This window comes from Cyrtonyx montezumae, unplaced genomic scaffold (assembly GCF_038088225.1).
Source record: "Cyrtonyx montezumae isolate F1298 unplaced genomic scaffold, pur_monq_1.0 scaffold_54, whole genome shotgun sequence".
NCBI classification, from domain to species: Eukaryota; Metazoa; Chordata; class Aves; order Galliformes; family Odontophoridae; genus Cyrtonyx; species Cyrtonyx montezumae.
In genome coordinates this window covers 1-22,841 of record NW_027072061.1, presented here as the reverse complement: position 1 = coordinate 22,841, position 22,841 = coordinate 1, and the positions used below count along the sequence as shown (strand labels likewise).

The following is a 22,841-nucleotide window of genomic DNA, read 5'->3' as shown; positions in this document are numbered from 1 at the left end:
CTGTTTTAATGTGTTTCTGTAATCAAAGGTGCAGATCAAATGTCAATAAAACATTTCAATCTTTTAATTTTGCAAACAAATGAAATCCAATTATGCAATATGATTCTGCAAATTCAGTTCCTCTTATTTTGTTCTTTAATATATGACTGAAGAAACAGTAGTGTTTTTCACTTCTGAGTTCCCAAGAGTTCAGATTTAAGCCTATTTTTTTAATTCCCCAATCAATAAAGCTCTAACAGCTCATCCTATGCACACACTGTTTTTCCCACATAGCACAGAACTGAGATACTTACGGCTATCCTTTTAATGCTTCCCTATATTAGCCCTTGGATTGAATTTTTTCCCTCACTAACTTAAACAATTGGGGTCACGTAGATCCTTTGCCTTTTATTTGACTAATCTTAATTATTTATTTTCTGTCATTCGGGTTTATGACTATGCAATAAAAGGTAGGTTTAATGGTCCAGTAGTCCAGGATGGGAAATAATCCAGCTAGTGAAGCACTCAAGACATCAAATTAGTAGCACTGCTTATCTGTTCTTTCCCCAGCTTGACATCTGCTTGCAAACACTCATAGCCAAAATTGTTTTGAAAAGCAACATCAGCCTTAGGCTTTGGTGCTTGCCTCCTCAGATGCATCAGTGATTCTCTCCACCCCTTACTACTTGTTATTTTCTGCTTTGAAATGACATAAAATACATAATCATACACAAGGGGGACAACATTATCTGGTGTTTTGATCTCATGATTAGAAGTTAGCATTTGTGGGCTCGTTCTCTTACACCATTCCTAATTCTCTTGTGATTTCTGCCTTATGTGCATATTTAATATGAATATTAAATTAGAGAACATAAATTAGAGAACAGTTAAAAAAGGTTGGAGTTATTCTTCTGACATGCTTTATAGCACAGGCTGAAAAAACATTTATCCAGTGTTTTCTTTAAGCTAAAATTTCCTTAGAAACTGTAGTACAGCAGAATACATCAGAAAAAGAAACAAGAAAAATTTCCATTGGATCATGTGCCAAACATCCTTAGAAATAATTATAATAGAATTGATTAAATAGTAATACATGTTCATGATTGAAGTATAGTTATTAGTCTATATTAACACTGTGAGTAGCCTTCTGTTACTACGTAATATATGTTAATGTAAATATTAACTTAAATCAGTATTTCCATGAGACCTCTGTGTGTTTTCCCCATTAAAAGTTCATTTTTTTTAATGTTTTTTACAGCAGATCAGGCATGCTAAGTCATCCCACAGCTGTCTTTTTCTCTATGCTACCATACTCATGACAGTACTCTACTCACTGTTGGGACATGAGAATAGATCAAATATAGAGAATATTTCTGCAGCTTCTATGAATTTTCCTAGAGGGTTTGAAATCTTTCTCAGCTAGCGATATTTCATTATTTCTGGACGGCTGATAGGATTACTTATTTATAATTATATATAATATATAATTATATATATATATTAGATATATGTGTGTATGTATAAACTTATAAAATTTATAAATTCCATAGTTTACATTTCTGTTTCATAGAAAAATGCTTTGTTTAATCTAAACTTGCTTAATCAGATTTTGATTTAAACCTTCCCAATTCTTATATTGAAAGGAAAAGTAAATAATATTTAATTATAATTTCTGAATGCTTTTCTCTCCATGTCAAAATTTTCCCAGATTTCAGATTGAAACATCACAATGTACTTCAAATTGATTAGTTTATATAGGTAAGTATGGATGGTGTTCATCAAATATAATCATGTTTGGCTTTTGTTTTTTTAATGCTTTCAAATTCTTTTATATGTATTTTGAGAGAAATCAATGATGAAGAGAGGACATTACCATTTTTTGTAGTATTTATGCAATGCTTAACAACATCACAGAATCATAGAATTATAGGATTTGGAAGGGGCCTAATAGACTGCTGTGTCCGATCTTCCTGCTAAAGCAGGTACCCTACAATAGATCAAGCAGTCATCCGGATGGGTCTTGATTATTTCCGTAGAAGGAGATTCCACAACCTTTCTGGGCAGCCTGTTCCAGTGCTCTGACACCTTTATAGTAAATAAACTCTTCCTAATGTTAGTACGGTACTTCCTTTCTTCAAGTTTTAGGCCATTATTGCTCCTCATATAGCTACAAACCTCTGAGAAGAGCCTAGCCTCCTTCATTTTCCTTCCATCTCCCTTTAGATATTTATAAACATTATTCAGATCCTGTCTCAATCTTCTTTTTTCCCAGGCTGCACAGACCTGCATTATTCAATCTTTCCCCATACAGGAGATGCTCCAGGGCCTTTAGCATTTTTGTGGCCCTCCTCTTCTAAGTGAAGCATGTCTTTTTTCTGCTGGGGACTTCAGAGCTGGACACGGTATTCTAAATGTGGCATGTGTTGACATGTTCTACTCCCTTTTTCATCCCTTTACTTATAATCCATTTTGCTTTTTTGACATCCATGCAGCATTGAGCTGACAAAATTCATTCAACATTAATGCTAAAAATACTTTAAATACCATTTATTATTATTATTATTTTTTTTAGCAGGCACTAGATTGTCATGACTTTCTCTTTACTCTTTTCCATTCTTCAGTACAAATTTTGTCCTATCTTACAACTTGCCATGTATTAAGAACTAATCTTACATATTTCTGTGGTTAACTGCCCTTTTACTACACAAGATAAATATATGGATAAATAACATTTCACCTTATAATCAAGTTGCTTAGGAGTATATTTAACTTAGAAATAGCTGTATAAATTTAGAATGACAATCAGATTTTTTTTTGTTCAACCTTTCCTGCTTTTGTTTATTTTCTTGTTGACACTTGCTAACATATTACATGTTGTCTTTAATTATATTCACAAAAGTCTTAGAAAATTTAGGAAAATATAGTAATTGGATCTGCATCCCTCTTTGTTAACTTAATCAAAGAATTATAAACATTTTGTGAAAGCGTTTTTCCTGTAAAAAAAATCTAATTCATATACTTGATATTTTTGTTCTTCCTTAGGGCAGATAACTATTTGCTCGGCAAAAGCCAGATTTATTGGTTTGTAGATCCCTGGTCTGTTCTGAAGCTATTATCTTACATTTCCCCAGTGCCAACACAATTTTAAGTTAATAGTTAAGCAATTTTATACCTGAATTCTTTTAGAACTCTTGGGTGAATACCATCTGTTCCTGATGGCTTTTTACCACTCATATTATCAGCTATTTCTAAAACCTCTAATTTCTGGGATTTTTAGTAAGCTGTCCAAGTACTGAATTTGAATAGCCTGCTAGAGCCTCCCTCACATCTCATGTCTTAGTTCCAGACTTTAGGAAGTTTATATTGAGACTACAGATCTTCAATAACCATCATTCTCATTCCAATATAAATAATTTACTAAAATTAACGTAATAATCTCATCTTTCTGTTTTAGGACCCTATATTTCCATCATTCCAAGATAATTCAGCATTCTCAGTCTTTTCAGTGATTGTTCAGAATACAGATATCACAAAATCCCTTTATTTTGGCATATTATTCATCACTATAAAATCATAGATATAGAGATAGTCAGTAATATTCTCTTTTACCTCTTTTCAGAGTTAAGAAAGAATTTCCATGAGAATCAGAAACAAGAAGAAAAAAAGATTATACACTTGCAGGAAACACTCTAATTGATACAGAAAAATGAAGATGACCTAAATTATCAGTTGAACTGGATTGTATCTAGAAGAAGAAAACTTAAAATATTTTAATGTATTATGTCTTTAAGGACCTCTCTCTAAATGCTTACTACCCTAATTAGTAATAGTTTAGTAGTAAATTTCCCTTGGAAATATGTATAATTATTAACTTTCAGTCTAAATATCAGAGTATTCATACAATTTCTTCCATTTTTTTCCTGTCAGACAATTATATATTATGAAGCTTTCTTCTTTTAATTTTTGAAGAAAAATAAACATTTTGACCCTGTTTTGCTGTACTAGAATGATCTTCAAGAGATAAGTAGACATTCTATTCAGAAGGTTCAGGAACTCACTAATTACAAAAATAAAGATAATTTCCATACATTGCATATGTTTAGTGTAATTTTAATCCTTTAAGTGGGAAGGGAGAATTAAAACAAAAACTAAAACGCAAAACTATTCTATGGTGTTCTTCATGATATTTTTATGGTAATTTTTATTAAACATGTTCTCTTTTACTTTTGGCCATTTAACCAGTGTTCCATAAAAAGAAATTAAATTATTCTTTTATGACTGTTCCATACTGAAAATGTCAGGCAATCAGGATAAATATAACACTTTTTTATGTTCTATGGCTTCAAAATCAGTAAAAGCAGTTTGTTTTTGTTTTTTCTTTTGTGTGTGTGTCTGTGTGGTTAATTTACAGGACATAAATGATGCTAATTTGGCATCTAAGGCACCCTTTCTGCCTTCAGTAAAGTGACATGGATAGAGATTTTTCGAGTGTGTTCAGAAAAACTGACTATACCTAATATGGAGCACTAGCAGAGATGGAAATTCTGTACTTTCTACATCCATTTTCACTTCAATTGCTAAAAATTAGAGAAAACTTTCAGAATTGAGTACAGTGGCACTTTTACCACACTCACCATGGCTTCATACTCGCTTCCACAGATTTTAAAGAGCAAAATGCAACTGATATCCTTGCATTTCTACTAAGATATGCAGACACTGTTCATCAAGAAATTATTCTTGCACACAATCTTCTGGCATTGATTCCTTTCCAATTAAATGCACAGGACTGAAACATATGATTTTCAGAAAAGGAAAACAGTAATTAATGAGCTATGCGAACTCTCTCCAACTTTCACTTTCTCCTCCTCACAGACTTGAATTTATCAAATGATGCGTAAAACTCTAGAAAGAGGAATAACATCATATGCAGCAGTTAAATATTTAGTGCAATAATGTAGAAGTGTGGTAACATTAAATACTTTTAAAATCTTATACCATGATCATTCAGAAGCTAAAGAAATATTTTCTTTGCAATCATAACCATGTCTAAAATCCTGCCTGATGTTTGTTTCCCAAAGTATCTTCAGGCTTGCAGACTCATCTCTCTAAAACTCTCCCATTTCGTTTTTCTTCCCCCTTACAGATGCTCACAACAAATAATTTCATGTTCTCTCTCCATTCTGAGTTTGGGAGTTCCGTAATCCGCAAAAGAATTTATGGCATCACCTGTCTTCCTTGAGCCAAAGGAAATCACCAATGAAATCATGAATATTAGTTCAAATGGGTGTGAAAATGGGATTAAAATGGAAAGAGATTTTTCCAGAAGCATTATGCTTTTTGCTGTTTTCTTTGTAGTTTCCATGGTCTAGAACTAAGTATCTCTGAGGTAACAGCTCTCAATTCTCTGGACATAGTACATAAATGCAATATAGGTAAGTTTGCATATGATAATAAATAAGGAGGGAACTGCTGACTTCCTTGAGGTTATAGAGGCCTGCTTGAGAGGTTTTGACAAATTAGAGGGCTGGGCAATCACCAGTCGCGTGAAGATCAAGAACAAGTTCCACATTCTCAACCTGAGATGAAGTAACCTTGGTCATATGTACAGACTGGGGGACAAGAAGATGGGGAGCAATTCCACAGAAAAGACTCTGCGGGTTATGAATGACAGCAAGCTGGATCTGAGCCAGAAGTGTGTCCAGATAGCCCAAAGGGCCAACTGTAACCTGGGAAAACATCAGACCCAGCACTGTTGGGCGAGCAGTGGAAAGGATTGTACTGTTGTGCACTGTGCAGTCTCAATTGGAGTACTGGGTACAGGTTTGAGCAAAACAATATAAAAACACAGATGTCTAAGGAAAGACTATAAAGATGGAGGTGGATCTAGGCAGTGAAATATATGAGGAGTCATATATACGAAGTCATTTGCTTTGTTCAGTCTACAGAAGGAAGGGCCAGAGAGAGACTTCATAGCAGTCTACAGCTCCTCCCTGGGAGCAGAGAAGCTGACACTAATCCTTGCTCTCTGATGGCAGTGACATGGCCTGAATGATTGGCTTGGAGCTGTCCCAGGATTTAATCTGATAGGGGTTAGGAAAAGATTCTGCACCAGAGAGTGGTGGGCATGGAACAGGCTTCTGAGTGCAATGAGCACAGCCCTAGGCTGCTGAACACCACAGAGAATTTGAATAAGGCTGTCAGAAATATTGCTTGAATTTTTGCTGGTTTAGTGTGGAGAGAAAAGTTAGATTTGATTATGCTTGTCTATCCCATTCTACTTGGGTTATTCTATAGATATATGATTGTAAAATAAATAAATAAAGACATCAAGGCCTGGAGCTTGTTCAGAGAAGTGCAACAATGCTACTGAAGAGTCTGGAGCCTTAGAAGGGGTGTCTGAAGGATCTGGGATTGTTCAGTCTGGAGGAGAGGAGGCTCAGGGGAGACTTTATCTCTCTATATAACTACCTAATAAAGGAGGTTGTGGTGAGGTGGGGAGTCAGCCTCTTCTCTCATATAACTTACAATAGGTCTAGAAAGAATGGACTCAAGTTGTGCCAGGTGAGATTCAGTTTGGACCTTAGGAAATACTTCTCCAAGAGTGTGATCAGGCACTGGAAAGGGCTGCCCAGGGAGGTGGTGGAGTCACTGTCTCTGGAGGTGTTCAAGAAGCACTTATATGTTGTACTGAGGGACGTGGTTTAGTGGGAAATATTGGAGATAGGTGAATGGTTAAAGTGGATGACCTTGTAGGTCTATACCAACCTTGTTGATTCTATGATCCCCATACATCCAGATAAAGTCTGCAGTCCTCTTCAGTAAAAATATGTGATTAATATAGTTAGTGACTGAAATACAGAAACCTGAATTCTAGCAGTTAATATCTTGAGCTACAATTATAGTGATGTGGTTTTAATATAAATTTATCAGAAATATCACTACTGATTAGAAAGATATTGAATGTTTACAGAATAGATATAGGACAAGATTTTTTCCTTCTATAATTAGTTTTGTTTGTTTGTTTGTTTGTTTGTTTTTTAAGTGGCTTTGTTTGGGTAAGACATCTTTAAGATTTATTATTTTTTTTGTCACGACTGAACAGCTTTAACATTATCACTATGTGTGAAGTTAATATGCTACTATTCTTATTCAAGTTGATTTGGACAGCAACATATTCTAACTTTCAAATTTCTTCTGGGAAAAAAACACAAAAAAACAAACAAACAAACAAAAAAAACTGCCAACATCTATATAAAACAAACAAACAGAAAAATAACATTTACCAGAAATGCCAAGTCATAGCCAGCAAGCAGTGAGTGAGCATCTGATGAGAAGGCAAGGCCAACCCAGGGGATCTCAGATGTTTGCAATATACATGAGTAGCCAGAAAAGCCAGGATTTACCCCTTCCCCCGACCTCATTTAAGGGTTGGCTGAAGAGGCAGGGGGCATCTTTTGCTGAAGATCCCTGCCTACCCTGATGCCTTCGAAAGACAAGAAGCATTTTCCCTTTATTTTCATGGATGCTGCATTTGGGCTGTACAATTGCTGTAGCCAAATGCTTTGCCACCCCACTATTATCACAGTACTTTCCATCCTATTATAGCATTATATAACAGTATGACCAAACAAACAAACAAGTAAGTCTTAAAGAATAATAATAATAATATGGGTTACTAGATAATGCTTTTATTAGTTGTGACAACAAAATGATCTGTAACTAAACTCTGGCAAATTTTATTCTTCAAATAATTTGATATACTACTGCAGAAACACACAAGAAACTATGCTTACTATGAAATATTCACATTTTCATATGAGTGATGCACTTAGTTAAGCTTGCCTCCTGTATTAATCTGTTACTTTGCCAAGGGACTTTCATTTTTACAAAGTTGCTCATTACTGTCTCAATTTCAGAATAGCATCTTTGCTCAAGTGCAAATTAACTCGAAGAACGTGCATTAGTTTCGCTCTAATTAAGCATATGCTTCCTGAAATGGGTTTTTAGTAAATAATATATGAGTTGAGCAAAATCAAGGTTTCGGCCTCTGTAAAAATAGCACCATGTACATAAAAAAGATGTTTTCCCATTGGATGCCAATCTCTTACATGTATATGTGCCCCCATAGAGAAAATGAGAGGATAAATCTTGAGATGAGAGGTCACACTGTTTCAGGCATGAATGGTGGAGAGGCAAAATTGTGCCCCAATTAGAACTGCTTGATGCTTATGTTCATGCCCCTTTCTTGTCTGAATCAAAACAAGATCACACCTGGCTTATGTGTGGTGAGCAAGAGGAATAGTTGCAGATAAGGCAATACAGCAAATAAGCTGAAAAATAATAAAACAATTTTGTAGTCAAGTTCTTGGTCCCTGGACCAAAACAAAAACCAGAGTAAGGATTGCATTCATTTCCTTTTGTTATCCCTTTTCCCTGTGACTTAGAAAAAATGAGAAAAAATGAGAAATGTCTCTTCCTTCCTCCTTCCCTTCTCCCTTCCCTCCTCCCTTCCCTCCCTCTTCCCTCCTCCCTTCCCTCCTTCCTTCCTTCCTTCCTTCCTTCCTTCCTTCCTTCCTTCCTTCCTTCCTTCCTTCCGAGTTCCTTCCTTCCTTCCTTCCTTCCTTCCTTCCGAGTTCCTTCCTTCCGAGTTCCTTCCTTCCTTCCTTCCTTCCTTCCTTCCTTCCTTCCTTCCTTCCTTCCTTCCTTCCTTCCTTCCTTCCTTCCTTCCTTCCTTCCTTCCTTCCTTCCTTCCTTCCTTCCTTCCTTCCTTCCTTCCTTCCTTCCTTCCCTTCCTTCCTTCCTTCCTTCCTTCCTTCCTTCCTTCCTTCCTTCCTTCCTTCCTTCCTTCCTTCCGAGTTCCTTCCTTCCTTCCTTCCTTCCTTCCTTCCTTCCTTCCTTCCGAGTTCCTTCCTTCCTTCCTTCCGAGTTCCTTCCGAGTTCCTTCCTTCCTTCCTTCCTTCCTTCCTCTCCTTCCTTCCTTCCTTCCTTCCTTCCTTCCTTCCTTCCTTCCTTCCTTCCTTCCTTCCTTCCTTCCTTCCTTCCTTCCTTTCCTTCCTTCCTTCCTTCCTTCCTTCCTTCCTTCCTTCCTTCCTTCCTTCCTTCCTTCCTTCCTTCCTTCCTTCCTTCCTTCCTTCTTCCGAGTTCCTTCCTTCCTTCCTTCCTTCCTTCCTTCCTTCCTTCCTTCCTTCCTTCCTTCCTTCCTTCCTTCCTTCCTTCCTTCCTTCCTTCCTTCCTTCCTTCCTCCTTCCGAGTTCCTTCCTTCCTTCCTTCCTTCCTTCCTTCCTTCCTTCCTTCCTTCCTTCCTTCCTTCCTTCCTTCCTTCCTTCCTTCCTTCCTTCCTTCCTTCCTTCCTTCCTTCCTTCCTTCCTTCCTTCCTTCCTTCCTTCCTTCCTTCCTTCCTTCCTTCCTTCCTTCCTTCCGAGTTCCTTCCTTCCTTCCTTCCTTCCTTCCTTCCTTCCTTCCTTCCTTCCTTCCTTCCTTCCTTCCTTCCTTCCTTCCTTCCTTCCTTCCTTCCTTCCTTCCTTCCTTCCTTCCTTCCTTCTTCCTTCCTTCCTTCCTTCCTTCCTTCCTTCCTTCCTTCCTTCCTTCCTTCCTTCCTTCCTTCCTTCCGATTCCTTCCTTCCTTCCTTCCTTCCTTCCTTCCTTCTTCCTTCCTTCCTTCCTACCTTCTTCCTTCCTTCCTTCCTTCTTCCTTCCTTCCTTCCTTCCTTCCTTCCTTCCTTCCTTCCTTCCTTCCTTCCTTCCTTCCTTCCTTCTTCCTTCCTTCCTTCCTTCCTTCCTTCCTTCCTTCCTTCCTTCCTTCCTTCCTTCCTTCCTTCCTTCCTTCCTTCGGTTCCTTCCTTCCTTCCTTCCTTCCTTCCTTCCTTCCTTCCTTCCTTCCTTCCTTCCTCCTTCCTTCCTTCCTTCCTTCCTTCCTTCCTTCCTTCCTTCCTTCCTTCCTTCCTTCCTTCCATCCTTCCTTCCTTCCTTCCTTCCTTCCTTCCTTCCTTCCTTCCTTCCTTCCTTCCTTCCTTCCTTCCTTCCTTCCTTCCTTCCTTCCTTCCTTCCTTCCTTCCTTCCTTCCTTCCTTCCTTCCTTCCTTCCTTCCTTCCTTCCTTCCTTCCTTCCTTCCTTCCTTCCTTCCTTCCTTCCCTTCCTTCCTTCCTTCCTTCCTTCCTTCCTTCCTTCCTTCCTTCCTTCCTTCCTTCCTTCCTTCCTTCCTTCCTTCCTTCCTTCCTTCCTTCCTTCCTTCCTTCCTTCCTTCCTTCCTTCCTCCTTCCTTCCTTCCTTCCTTCCTTCCTTCCTTCCTTCCTTCCTTCCTTCCTTCCTTCCTTCCTTCCTTCCTTCCTTCCTTCCTTCCGAGTTCCTTCCTTCCTTCCTTCCTTCCTTCCTTCCTTCCTTCCTTCCGAGTTCCTTCCTTCCTTCCTTCCTTCCTTCCTTCCTTCCTTCCTTCCGAGTTCCTTCCGAGTTCCTTCCGAGTTCCTTCCGAGTTCCTTCCTTCCGAGTTCCTTCCTTCCTTCCTTCCTTCCGAGTTCCTTCCTTCCGAGTTCCTTCCTTCCGAGTTCCTTCCGAGTTCCTTCCTTCCTTCCTTCCGAGTTCCTTCCGAGTTCCTTCCTTCCTTCCTTCCGAGTTCCTTCTGAGTTCCTTCCTTCCTTCCTTCTGAGTTCCTTCCTTCCAAGTTCCTCCCTTCCTCCCTTCCACCCTCCTTCCCTTCCACCCTCCCTTCCACCCTCCCTCCTCCCTTCCTCCCTCCCTCCCTCCCTCCCTTTCTCATACCTCGCTCCCTCCCTCCCTTTCTCATACCTCCCTCCCTCCCTCACTCCTTCCTCCCTTCCTCCTCCCTCCCTTCCTCCTTCCTTTAGAGTTCCTTCCTTCCAAGTTCCTCCTTCCAAGTTCCTGCCTCCCTCCCTTCCTCCCCTCCTCCCTCCCTCCCTCCCTTCATTTCAATTTCCTTCCTTCCGAATTCTGCCCAAATGCCTTCTTTCCTTTTTGTCTTTAGATATAAGTTATTGCAATCAAAAAAAGAAATAAATGATATATATGTGAGTGTTTGCTAGATACAGGAGGGATAATGTCAGCGGTCTGTGGGACGGTTTGGCCCTGTACCATGACAACTGAGGCAGGGGACCATGGGCCCACACCCCGGGGAAGGGGAAGGGAGATGGGCCTAGGAGCAAAACAGCAGCAAAGATCTTTGGAGGAAAGCTTATTTACTAAATAAGATATCAGAAAGCAAAATAACACAATATAATACAATATAATTTGAATTGAAGCTAATGAATAAAAATGAGCAAGAGAGAGTGTCCAATAAAATGAAGGCCTTACGCTAATGCTGAAGGCGGACGGCTGCAACAAACACCCACTGCTGAGTCAATCCCACAGAGAAGAGATGGCCCATGATCACAGACAGTTTTTATCTTTCCCTCTGGGCGGAAACATGTAAGAATACAAAGCACTGCACAATACTCTGGGGAATGCAGTTCTTCCTCTTTTGAGACTGGTACACCAAGAACCATCGATGATCCATGCAGCTATAGCATCAACTCTCCAACTCCCAATACACCACATGATGTTATGATGTGGAATATCAATAATATAACAAAAATCATAAAACCATGACAGGTAATATTAATAGAATTTTCTTCCAAGAATCTACATCTTCATTGGAACAGAAAAGGACACAGATTTTGAGGGGGTGAGATTTAATACTCAAAGATTTATGTAAGATAGAGAAGATTTCTCAGGATAGTAAAAAATATGAAAGAAATTTTGAAAAAATAAGAATCAATTAATAATAAAGGAATGACTGCCTCAGGGGAGCATGTTAGAATTCAGATACATACTTTTAGTAAAGTATAAAGTGATATTGACTGTTCTATTATATTAGAAAATTTTCAAATATCACAGCAACTTCATTTACTATAGTTACAAATATACTTCTAAGATGATATCAAGGTGGATGAATGAATTTATCTAAAATTTCAATGTAGTATTCAAATAAATACTTTTGGAATGCTTCATCTGCTCTGCCATATTGTTCCTTGTACAGTCTTTGTTCAAGATTCTACTGTAGTTTTTGTTGTCAGTCAAAAAATCGCTAGGGTAAAGCTGACAGATTACATTTGAGGTTGCTGTGCTTTTATGATTTCTGTTATCGATAATCCACTCAATACTTAATGTAGTGCACTGGGAGTTAAAGAGTTAATGCTCCAGTTCCATGAGTTGTCATTATGTCCAGTGTACCTTTCACAGAAGAGAATAACTACATTTCCCAGAGGTTTTCACTGTTCCATTTCCATTTTCTGTTCAGAGAAAAATACAAAACTGCTTGTAAGTCACAAGACTGCCCCTTCTTCTACTGCTTATCTCTGTGGTGTGTGCTCCCTAGGTTTTTTGCCTTCAGCAGTAGAGTAAGGCCTTTGGTTTTGGACACTCTCTCTCTTATTTATTTGATTTATTAGCTTCAATTCCTATTACCTTGTATAATTTTGCATTCTGCTATCTTACTTAGTATATTAGTTTTGGTTTTTTTCCCTCAGCTTGCTGCAACTGGTTTGTTTTTAGCCCTATCTCCCTACATTTCCCTTTTCTCTCTTCCCCTTTCTCTTAGGGTGTGGGTTCATAGATCTCCCCCTACCCCATTTGGTCACAGAACTGGAACAAATTGGGCCTGGAATCTTTGACAGGGATATGATGAGATTATAACTCATGCTGATTTTTAGAAGAGGTCACCACCATTGGAGTGACTTTTATTTGTCATGGTTTTATGACTTTTTAGTTATTAGTATTCCACATCATATCATCACGTGAGGTATTGGGAGTTAAAGAATTAATGCTCCAAGTCCATGCACTGCTGAATGTCTGGGTACATGGCTCTCAGAAGAGAACTACATAACCCAGAGGACTTTGCGTTCCTGTTTTCCACCCAGAAGGAAAGATAAAGTTGCATGCAAATCTGGAGATACTGTCTTGTGGTCATCTCAGCAGGGGAGATTCCCTAGCTATCTCGCTTTCAGATTTAGAATAAGGTGTTCAGTTTTGGACACTCTTTCTTATTATATTTATCAGCTTTGCTTCCAATTACATTGTATTATATTGTGTTATTTTGCATTCCAATACCTTATTTAGTAAATTACTTTTCCTCTTCAGATCATTGCTGCTGTTCTGATTTTAGGCTCACTTCCCTATCCTTTCCCTTTTTCCCCCTTTGCCAGGGCATGGGTATGTAGGACCCCCATGTCATTAGTCACAGAACTGGGCCAAACCAGCCCATAAACCACTGACATTACTATATTAGATCTGTTCTATAGTTTGCAGCAACAGTCACAACAGTGAATGAACAAGGTTAGAATCTGAACTGAAGAGACAACCGAAAGCAGTTTTCTTAGGCTTCATCTCACTCAAATATTGCTATATGAAATCAAGAAAGCTAGTTGTCCATACCACCTTCTGTAGTGGAAGGAAAGAAAGAAAAAATCAGGGACAGATAAATCTCATTTAACAGTATGTTTAAAATTTATGATATTATGTTTAAAGTTCATGATAGTTCATGTAGGTTTTCATGGATTTTACAGATGATCTGTCCAACTAATTGGGTATAAAAACTTTTACATGTCCAAAATTGATTCATATGTATACTCTTAATAAATAGTTGAAAATGTTTGATCTTTAATTTTGCAGCTCAGAAGTTGAGAAGAAGCATTTAAGGTTTCACTTTTTGTGTAGTGTACCAGCCTGGTAAATAAGAAACAAGAATATTTATCAGATAGATTCTTCCATCCAAATAGCTTTAAGAACAAAACCAGCTATTGTAAAGGACACATGCTGGTTTACAATTGGTTTTAGTACTAAAACCAAAAGCCTTCATTAGGATGTTAAGGTAAGTAATTCAGAATACTGAATGACTGTTATGAAAAACAGTGTTATGAAAACAGTGTTTCATTTTTATAAACTGGAAACTGAAAACAAAAGAAACTGTAATGTGATATTACATTTCCAGTGTCTCAGGCAGTCACCAGTATGCATACTAGGGCAACATCTGAAATACACTGAGGAGTTATTCACACAAAAACAAAATAGAATCTAGAAGTTAATGCTCACAATATCTGATAATTAGTCATTTCTGCTTTAACAATTTTCAGAGAAAAATCTCATCAAAGTGAAAGTGTTGTAGGCAGATGCGTTGAAACATGAGAATGTATGAATCCTGACTGGAGAATTACATTAAGGAATAATAAAAGCTTAAAAGATAAAATGAGCCATTAGTAAACAGTAAGTACATACAATTAATAAACGTTCCATGTAAGATACTGTTTCATGTTAAAGACAGAATTTTTATTGATTTTGTATTAGGGAGTGACGCGTTAGGGGGAGGGAGAGAGATTTTCAAAAGTCCTGCTTCTGCTTGCATTTGTGCTTGAACCCAATAAGATAGCTCATGTGTGGAAAGGTAAACAAGTGCATAATTCTTGTCAGGACCAAGACTATACCGACAAAAATAACAACTGTATGACAGGTTTCCCAGAGAGGCCAAGATCTGAATGAAGTGTGAGCTGACCTCATAACCTTAGACTCAAGGTCCATCAACATGTTATCTGTGGGCTTCAGTGAGTCCACAGTTTATTCCTCTGAGGTAGCAAAAAAATGTATAGAGAACTTTCCCATGAAGGCTATGCCACATGCACATAGGTAGAGTTCCCAAAGCAGCTCTCACATTTACACTGAAAGTTTCAAAATGCTAAAAAATATCTGCTCTTTTCAGCTCAAAGGAAGCCCATTGTTCAAAATCTTGTTTTGTTTTGTTCTTTCCCAAATAAAATATATTGCAAAGAGCAGCAGGCAGAGCCTTCTGAATAATTGTTTTGAATAATCTATCAGCAATATTATTAAATTTTTATGTTAATAAAATATTTTTTAAAGCTGGAACTTAGATTTAGCATGATATGAATTCAAATATCAATTGATTATAGTATTTAAGATTAATAATTAATTAATGTAATTTGTACATATTTAATCATAATATAGTTTTAAAGCATCATTATGAGACATCTGGGTTAAAGTCAGAAAACAAAGCTGAAGTGGAAATATCTATCGTGCTTTGCATCGTCCGATCCTAGGTGCTTCAAAACTAATGACAGTAAGAGACATAGGAAGCCTGTATTTATTAATCTAATGACTTTGTCAAAAGGCACTGAAATCAAATCAGTATCAGACATTTAGATCTTAACTTTTTACATCAAACATCTATGGGCTAATGTGTATATGTAATACTTAAAAAAATTCACATAATCACAGAATTGTAGTGGTTGGAAGGGACCTCTAGAGATTGAGTCCTGATGAACTTCTTAAAAATCTGTGTGCATTTTTCTCAGTGGATCTCGAAATTCAAGACAGAATAAGATTAGAAAGGGCAAATGAAATTGCGGGGTGGTGGAAGGGAATAGAAGATGGAGGAACACTTGACACCAGATTGGATATATATTATGAAAATACCATAGGACTGGTGCGCATGTCCTGTGAGGAGAAACTAAGAGAACTAGAACTCTTCAGCCTAGAGAAGAGTTGGAAAAATCAAAACTTTGTAATTTGTAATTTTGTAAATGTAAACACATTAGTCTATAAAGACCTGAAGGGAAGGTGCAACAGGATGGAGATAGGCAGGGAGCCACTGAAAAAAAGCCTCAAAATAAGAGTCAGTAGGCACGAACTGCCTTGCAGAAGGTTCCATCTGCAGGATGGAAATACTTTCTCTCACAGGTGACTGAACACTGGCTCAAGTTGCCCAAAGAAGTGCTGGGTCTCCACCTTGGAGACTGTTAATAGTTGTCATGACATGAGTCTAGACACCTTGCTTTGAATGGCTCTGCTTGGTCTAGAGTACATGGACCCAGAGGTCCCTTCCAACCACAGTCACTCTGTCATTCAGGGAATAAGTTTTATAATTTTTTCTTCCACATCTAGTTTTCAGTTGTTCTCTCATGTTGTTTCTGGGAAAATTGGAAGTGTTTACTCTTTATATAGATTAAATTAAAACTTCTGTTATGAAGTTGTACAGACAAAATCATTTCTTGACATTAAAAATTACAGGAAGACAACAATAATTTCACCAATGTATGATAACAAAAAAAAAAAAAAAAAGTTGTTTTAGTTTCAGAAGAGTTTCTCTTAATACAAAATTTTAGTTTCAGATTACTTTTATTCTTATAGTTCTGTTGTTAGATTGGAAGCAAGATACGTACATCATTAAGTATAGTGTAAAGGGGTTTTCATTTCAAACTTCTTTGGCTGAGCTCCTACAGCCTATCTGATTGTTACGGAAATATCATTAAATGGAAATGATGTCAAGGAATGTTGAACTTAATGTTTCCAAATACAATGAATAATATTACAGTAGCTTTAATGATTTTCATTGGATAAAAATGTTATGAAGCAAAACAACAATATTAGTCCTAATGCCCTAGTCAAATTCCAGACTGAGTAATTGGATTTGGATATTATAAATTTCTCAATAGCTTGAATTGATTACACTTGCACACCTCACTCTTTGGTCACTGATACATTAATGTTATACTTTGTCAGCTCATTGATGTATGCCAGCTCAGAGATAGCTGTTTACTGCTGTTGAGCACCCAAGCTGTATTAAATGAGTCTTGACTACAGTACATGACCTTAAAAAGATTCCTCTCATTCTACATGTTTAAGTTACTTAGGTACTGCTTAATTCAGAAGTTAAGAATACATACATCTTATTTCTGTGTTAGTTAAACATACAGCACAGCCTCAAGTTGCAGCAATGAAATAATGAGCTGCTTAAGTCTATTAATATATATTTAATATAAATCAGACATGTATCTTCAAATGCATTGGCAATGATTAAATATAAATGCCCAGTAAAACATGAGAGGAAACTCTTGAAAACCTTATTTATATGTAAATCACTTATATGCTGTTTTTATTAGAATCAGGATCAATTTCATGCTCTCCCAAAAGAATGGAATTCACATCCCTTCTTCAGCTGGTATATGAACTACCTCAGAGCTGTACATACTGTGCTTCACATTGAACAATGCATTGTTTTTTGTTTTTTTTTTTTTCTGTTGTTGTTGTTTTGAGGTCTCAAGATGAGTGCAAAAGTGTAAATGGACTGTCGTCATTAAGATTTTCTCACAGACTGGTTTAGGGAGGAATTCCATCTGGGAAGGTATGCTAAGCATTAAACATATTTCATCTGGCTCTAAAACTGATTTTGTGTTTAATACTGCTTTGAATTTTCTTTAGGTAGGAGAGAGAAAAAAGGAAATAGGAAGAAAAATGACAAATGGATAAGAGAAAATAGGATTATGAGTATATAGATGATAATGAACTTTAAAAATACCATTTTATTGAACTGTTACGTATGTCTGCACAGAATCCAGTCATTTAAAAGCAACTGCAGCATGCTTAAAAAGCCTTTTAAGATTTTTGTACAGGAAGCCCTTTTGTAATTATTATTATTATTAGTGGTAGTAGTCTTTCAAAATACCTATTTAAGATTAAGGACAATTTTTCTATACCAGGTTAGAACCAAGCCATTTTTAATACAAGATCTCTGCAGCTCACTGTCTGTGCATGAAGATATCAATACAAATGGTATAAAGGAAGATGAGAGGAAGCAAAAGAAATAGGGTGAGCTAAGTTTATTTTGCATTCTGAGAATGAAATGGTCAATGACCTCAAAGCAAACAAAATTTATTACATTATGGGTAATGATAGCTGTATGCAAACTAAAATGAATCCATGTCTTACATGTCCCAATCTCATATGAAAACTCTGGTAACATAGCCACTGGCTTTTCAGGCACAGATATAATTATATGAATTTAGCTACTTTAATTAGATTTTTTTTCAGCCTGTTTGAGAACAGTCCCTTAATTAAATCTAGCACTTCTATGAAAACTATCTGGACTTAATGGTTGGTAGCTTCCAAAGAAAATGTTTTATTTTTTTTCCAGATTTTGAGTGAATCTATTTCCAAACTAGACATATGTATAACTTCTAAAGAAAACTGACAAATTACTTTTCACTGAAAAGTGAGGAAAATTTGGATGTAATTGACCAAGGATGCTTTAAGATCTATAATGTTTCAATTAAATGTACCACTAAGTACTTAATTTATTACCAATCCTAATGTGTATATCTCTGATTAAGCCTCATTTTTTGTTGAGCAGTACTGTAGTACTGGCACAACATCTGCTAGACAAATCTCTAAAGTATCCAGGGTAAATCAAATCAAGTTGCTTACTGTAGTGGAATTGCCTGGTCACAGCCTGAACCAGTGAATGAGCATCTGAGTGACCTGAGTGGAGGAGCCCAGGTCCACTGGTCCTCCCCCTCTCTCCCTCAGCGGTGCTTCCGGGAGCACAGATACGCTCAGAGCCTGCGTGTGTTGCCACCCCTCCTCCCTGGCTCCCTTCCTTCCGGTGCGCCAGTGTTCGAACGAGAGGCAGCTGCGTTCCTTAACGGTCGTCGGGAGGGGTGAGTTCATTCCCCTTATCTCCAATATCTCTTTCTGTAGTGCCTCTACCTCAAATAAAAGCTCTGTCACCGCCTTTGCTTGCTTTACACTTACCTGTCTGAACTCTTCAAGATCTGTTTTGTTTCCCACGAGCACCAAGGGGATGTCATAGGTGTGCCGAACACGATAAATGAGTTCCTTAAACTCTGCAGCTTCTTGAAAAGATTGACGGTCTGTGATGGAGTAGCAGATAATGAAGCCTTCTCCACCTCGCATGTATTGGTCCCTCATGGCTGTGAATTCTGCCTATGAAATTGGAAGAAAAGGCTCAATAATTTGACAGACCAAATAACTTATTTTTAAATAACAGACTTGATGAAAACTTCCTCTTTCTCCCAGTAATTTCGTATTCCTTGTTTTACTGCTTTAAAATACTTTCTGAAAGTTGGATCATCACCCTAGATAATGCACCACCAAGGTTTCTCATGAAGATGAGATTATTATGCCAGTGCTTGCTTATGGAAAATACTCACTCATGTATTTCTAGAACTTTGTTCAGAAGTCCTGGTACACATAATTGACCTGCAGTTCAGTACATGCTAACAAGTGTGAAAGAAGAACTATATTATTATCTAGGGATGGAGTTAGTTTCAAACTCTTTATTATGAACTCAATTCAAAAGTTCAGTAATATAAAAAACACATTCATCGTCTCACTCCAGCTTTGGAACAGTGCCTAATAAAACAATAATATAATCTTCAAAAAGTTCTTTCAAGTGCTCCCTGGGAAGCTGGTGTAATGGAATAATACCATTAAATCAAAATGAACAGTTTTAAAAGGAGGGAGAACTGACCCAATTTTTTCCTCCTGTGTTTTCCTATTTTCCTATTTTTTTTTCAGTGTATTTATTGCCACATTATGGTGTGTTTTTTGTTTGTTTGTTTGTTTGTTTTTTAACGTGTATTTAACAAGTGCCACATACTAGAAAAGCCAAGATTTATTTCTCAGATGCTAGCGTCAGACACTGTAGCTCAAGAATAAGCTTCAAAGGTGGTTTCTTTTTAAAGTTTGTTTGTTCTTCTTGATCACAGCCCAGAATAATCCAATACCATGGCAACAGTGAGCCAGGTTCAGAATCCTCCTGAACAAAATCAGCTCTCCAGAGATATTAAGATGCAAGAATGCGTGTTAAAGCAAAGCATACGCCTATCAACATTAGACCAATTCTATGACAAGCAGGATGCAACATCAGCTCCTGTATTTTTTTATTCTGTTGAGAATTTAGGCTAGGATTTTAAAAATAGCTTAGGTTTTATATAGCCTCAGATTTTGCTGAAAATTTAAGGGAAGCAGATTCCTTATACTCTTTTAAAAGTCTGAGTCTTAAATCTCTCTCAGTAGTCACTCAAGTTGATTGATAACACTAACTGAATAGACTTTTGTGTTGACCACTATTGTTTATTCATGATGTGACTCTTACTCAAGGGCTTCCTTATATATCATTGAAAATATTTCACCTGCTAGAGGAAGAAGTTCATAGACTAAGTTCCAAAATAGAAGACTAATAGGCAGTTAACAGTAAGATTCTACTGTGAGATTTATTTAGAATTTCAAAATGTCTGAAACATCAATACTGGTACCCAGGAGAGTTTGTTAACTATCAAGCTCTAATACACAGTATATTAGGCCATGTTCTATCCCATCCTATTGAAACTGCATATGGATAGCAATAGGAAGGAACACAGGATCCATCAGATTTTGTTTTTTGGGGGTTAAGAAAATGGAAGGAGGTTTTGTCTCTGCTTCCAGGTCTTTGCCTTTCAACCACATTAGATAAACAGTGGATTAATAAATGAAGCAATATCAAACTAGACACCATACATCTGATCTCCAGGTTGTCAACAAGAAGTGTTAATGATTGAACACAATGACATATTCCCTTTCACTTACTCAATCTCTGGTTTTACTTGAAGAGCAAGATCTCTCCATCATCACAACTAGTTTTCTTCTCTTTAGATTAGCCATCTAGTACCTGGGTCCTAGGTATTCCCTGGGTAGAATACTCTTCTTTTCAATAGGAAATGTATAAGGCCATAATCCTGCCATTCGGACTAAACTGGCAAAGAAAGCTGACATGGAGTTTGTTTTGTGCTCCTGAATTAGACACCAATGTATGATTGTAACTGTAAGCTGTTATTGATGCTTTGATATAGATAATGGAAAACTACTCAATAAAATTAATGGACAACATTGCTTCAACAGAGTGATAAGTATATAAATTAAAAAAATTGAAGTTTAATATGAATATGAAGTTTAATATATGAATATTTACACATCTCATCAAAGCTTCTAGACCCCACAGAGATGTATGAAAGTAAGCTTTTTGTTGTGAAACTTAAATTCTAGTCATGATACCCTGTACAAGTGGGTAAGAACTTTCATAAATCAACTACTATTACACAGGATGATTATGATACTCAGTGAAATGACTTATCTCTCTAATTTTTCTACAGACTTCTGTATACTTGTATTTAGCTATGTATGGTCAACACAAAATTGTTAGAACACATATCCCTCTATATATTACACACTGCAAGTGACTTGCTGCTATATGAAGACTGTCAGGATCACACTCCAGGAATGCTTAATGACTTTCCTTAACTGCTAGAAGAATATGACTTCTGGATTTTTCATAGTGAATCATTCTGAAGTGACAAAATAATCAGCTTTTAGACACTATTATTCTTGAGTTGGATTTATACCTACGTTCATATCTGGGCATAATTATGACTTCAAGTTCATGAATGAATTTACTTATTGTTATTGCAGCTGATACACTAAATAGACAAAATACCTTAATGTATTGCTTACAGTGATTGACTTTCAGATGCATCAGTTATTATATGATGACAGGATTGGGAGCATCCACTCGGATTTATTTTCTTTTTTAGTTTTGATGCTGGTTTTTTTTCACTTTTAAGACTCCCAAGATTAAACAAAAATAATTTTTTCTTGAATTTACAAAAAAACTAGTTTTTTTTTTTATCCTTCTTCCCAGGAAATTCAACAAAAATGTGTTTTTTAATAAAAATTTCAGGTTATTAACAATGGAGAAGACTGAGATACTGAACAGCCACATCTCACCAAGGGCAGGTTGTTGCTCACCAATCTTGTGGCCTTCTGTGATGGAGTGATGGTATTAGTGGACCAAGGAAGGGCACCTGATGTTGTTGTCTATCTGGACTTGACCAAGACTTTTCATATAGTCTCTCACTACATCTCTTAAGTTGGAGAGATATGGATTTGAAGTGTGTACTGTTTGGTGGATAAATAACTGGCTGAATGGTCACATCCAGAGAGTTGTGGGCATCAGGATTATGTACAGGTGAGCACCAGGTTAGTGATGTTGCTCAGGAATCCATCTTGGGACTGGAGTTTTTCAACATCTTTGTCAACAGCGTAGGCAGTGGGGTCAAGTGAACACTCATCAAGTTTGCAGAGGACAGGTTGAACAGTTCAACTGAAAAAACAGAAGGAAAGGATGCCATCTAGAGGATCTGGACAGGATTGAAAAGAGGGTCCGCAAGAACCTAGCAAGATTCAAGGTCTAGTGTTGTACTTAAGTCAGGGCAATCCCAGGAATAAACATAGACTGGAAGAAGAATTCACTGGGAGAAGCATTGCTGAGAAGGACTTTGGTGTCCTGGTGGATGAAAAGCTTAGCACAAGCCAGCAGCATGTGCTTGAAGCCAAGAAGGTTAATAGTATCCTGGACTGCATCAGAAGAAGGATGGCAGCATGGAGAGGGATTGCCCCTTTTTACTCTGCCCTTGTGTGTCACTATCTGGAGTACTGTATTCAGGCTTGGAGTCTCCAGCAGAATAATGATGAGGAGCCAATGAAGCTAGTCCAGAGGTGGTTCAAAAAGATGCTGGAAGAGGTGGAGCATGTCTCCTATGAAGAAAGACTGAGGGAGCTGGGCTAGTTTAGCTTGAGGAAGAGAAGGCTCCGGGTAGACCTACTGCAGCCTCCCAGTACTTAAATGAACTTAAAAGCCTGAGTGGGACCAACATTTTACATGGTCTAACAATGATAGTCCAAAGGATAATAGATTTAAACTAAAATGGCAAATTTAGGCTAGCTGTTAGGAATAAATTCTTTACTCTGAATGTGGTGAGGCACTGGAACAGGTTGCCCAAAGTTATGTAAGCCTAACCCTTGGAGGCATTATGTTTTTTTCTGCTATAGAAAGGTCTTTTTAAAAAATACTCAGGAATAGAACTAGATACATTTATTACCAAGTAGGATAAAAATATGAAATAATTCCTAGTCATTAAATATCAAGTAGAAGAGAGAAGAAAAACACACCTCATCAAAAGAGAATTAATTCT

The 22,841-nt window shown here is 37.2% G+C and overlaps 1 protein-coding gene across 1 annotated transcript in view; it reads right to left on the bottom strand.

Annotated features, from left to right (window-relative positions):
• LOC136056590 (GTP-binding protein Rit2-like) overlaps positions 1–18,756 on the bottom strand; it is a gene marked incomplete at its 5' end in the record, with an annotated part of 82,032 nt that extends 63,276 nt beyond the window's left edge. The window contains one exon of the mRNA XM_065748878.1: positions 18,565–18,756. Coding sequence (XP_065604950.1) covers positions 18,565–18,756 — 192 coding nt within the window. The remainder of the gene's footprint in view (positions 1–18,564) is intronic.
• Positions 18,757–22,841: the final 4,085 nt, after the last annotated feature.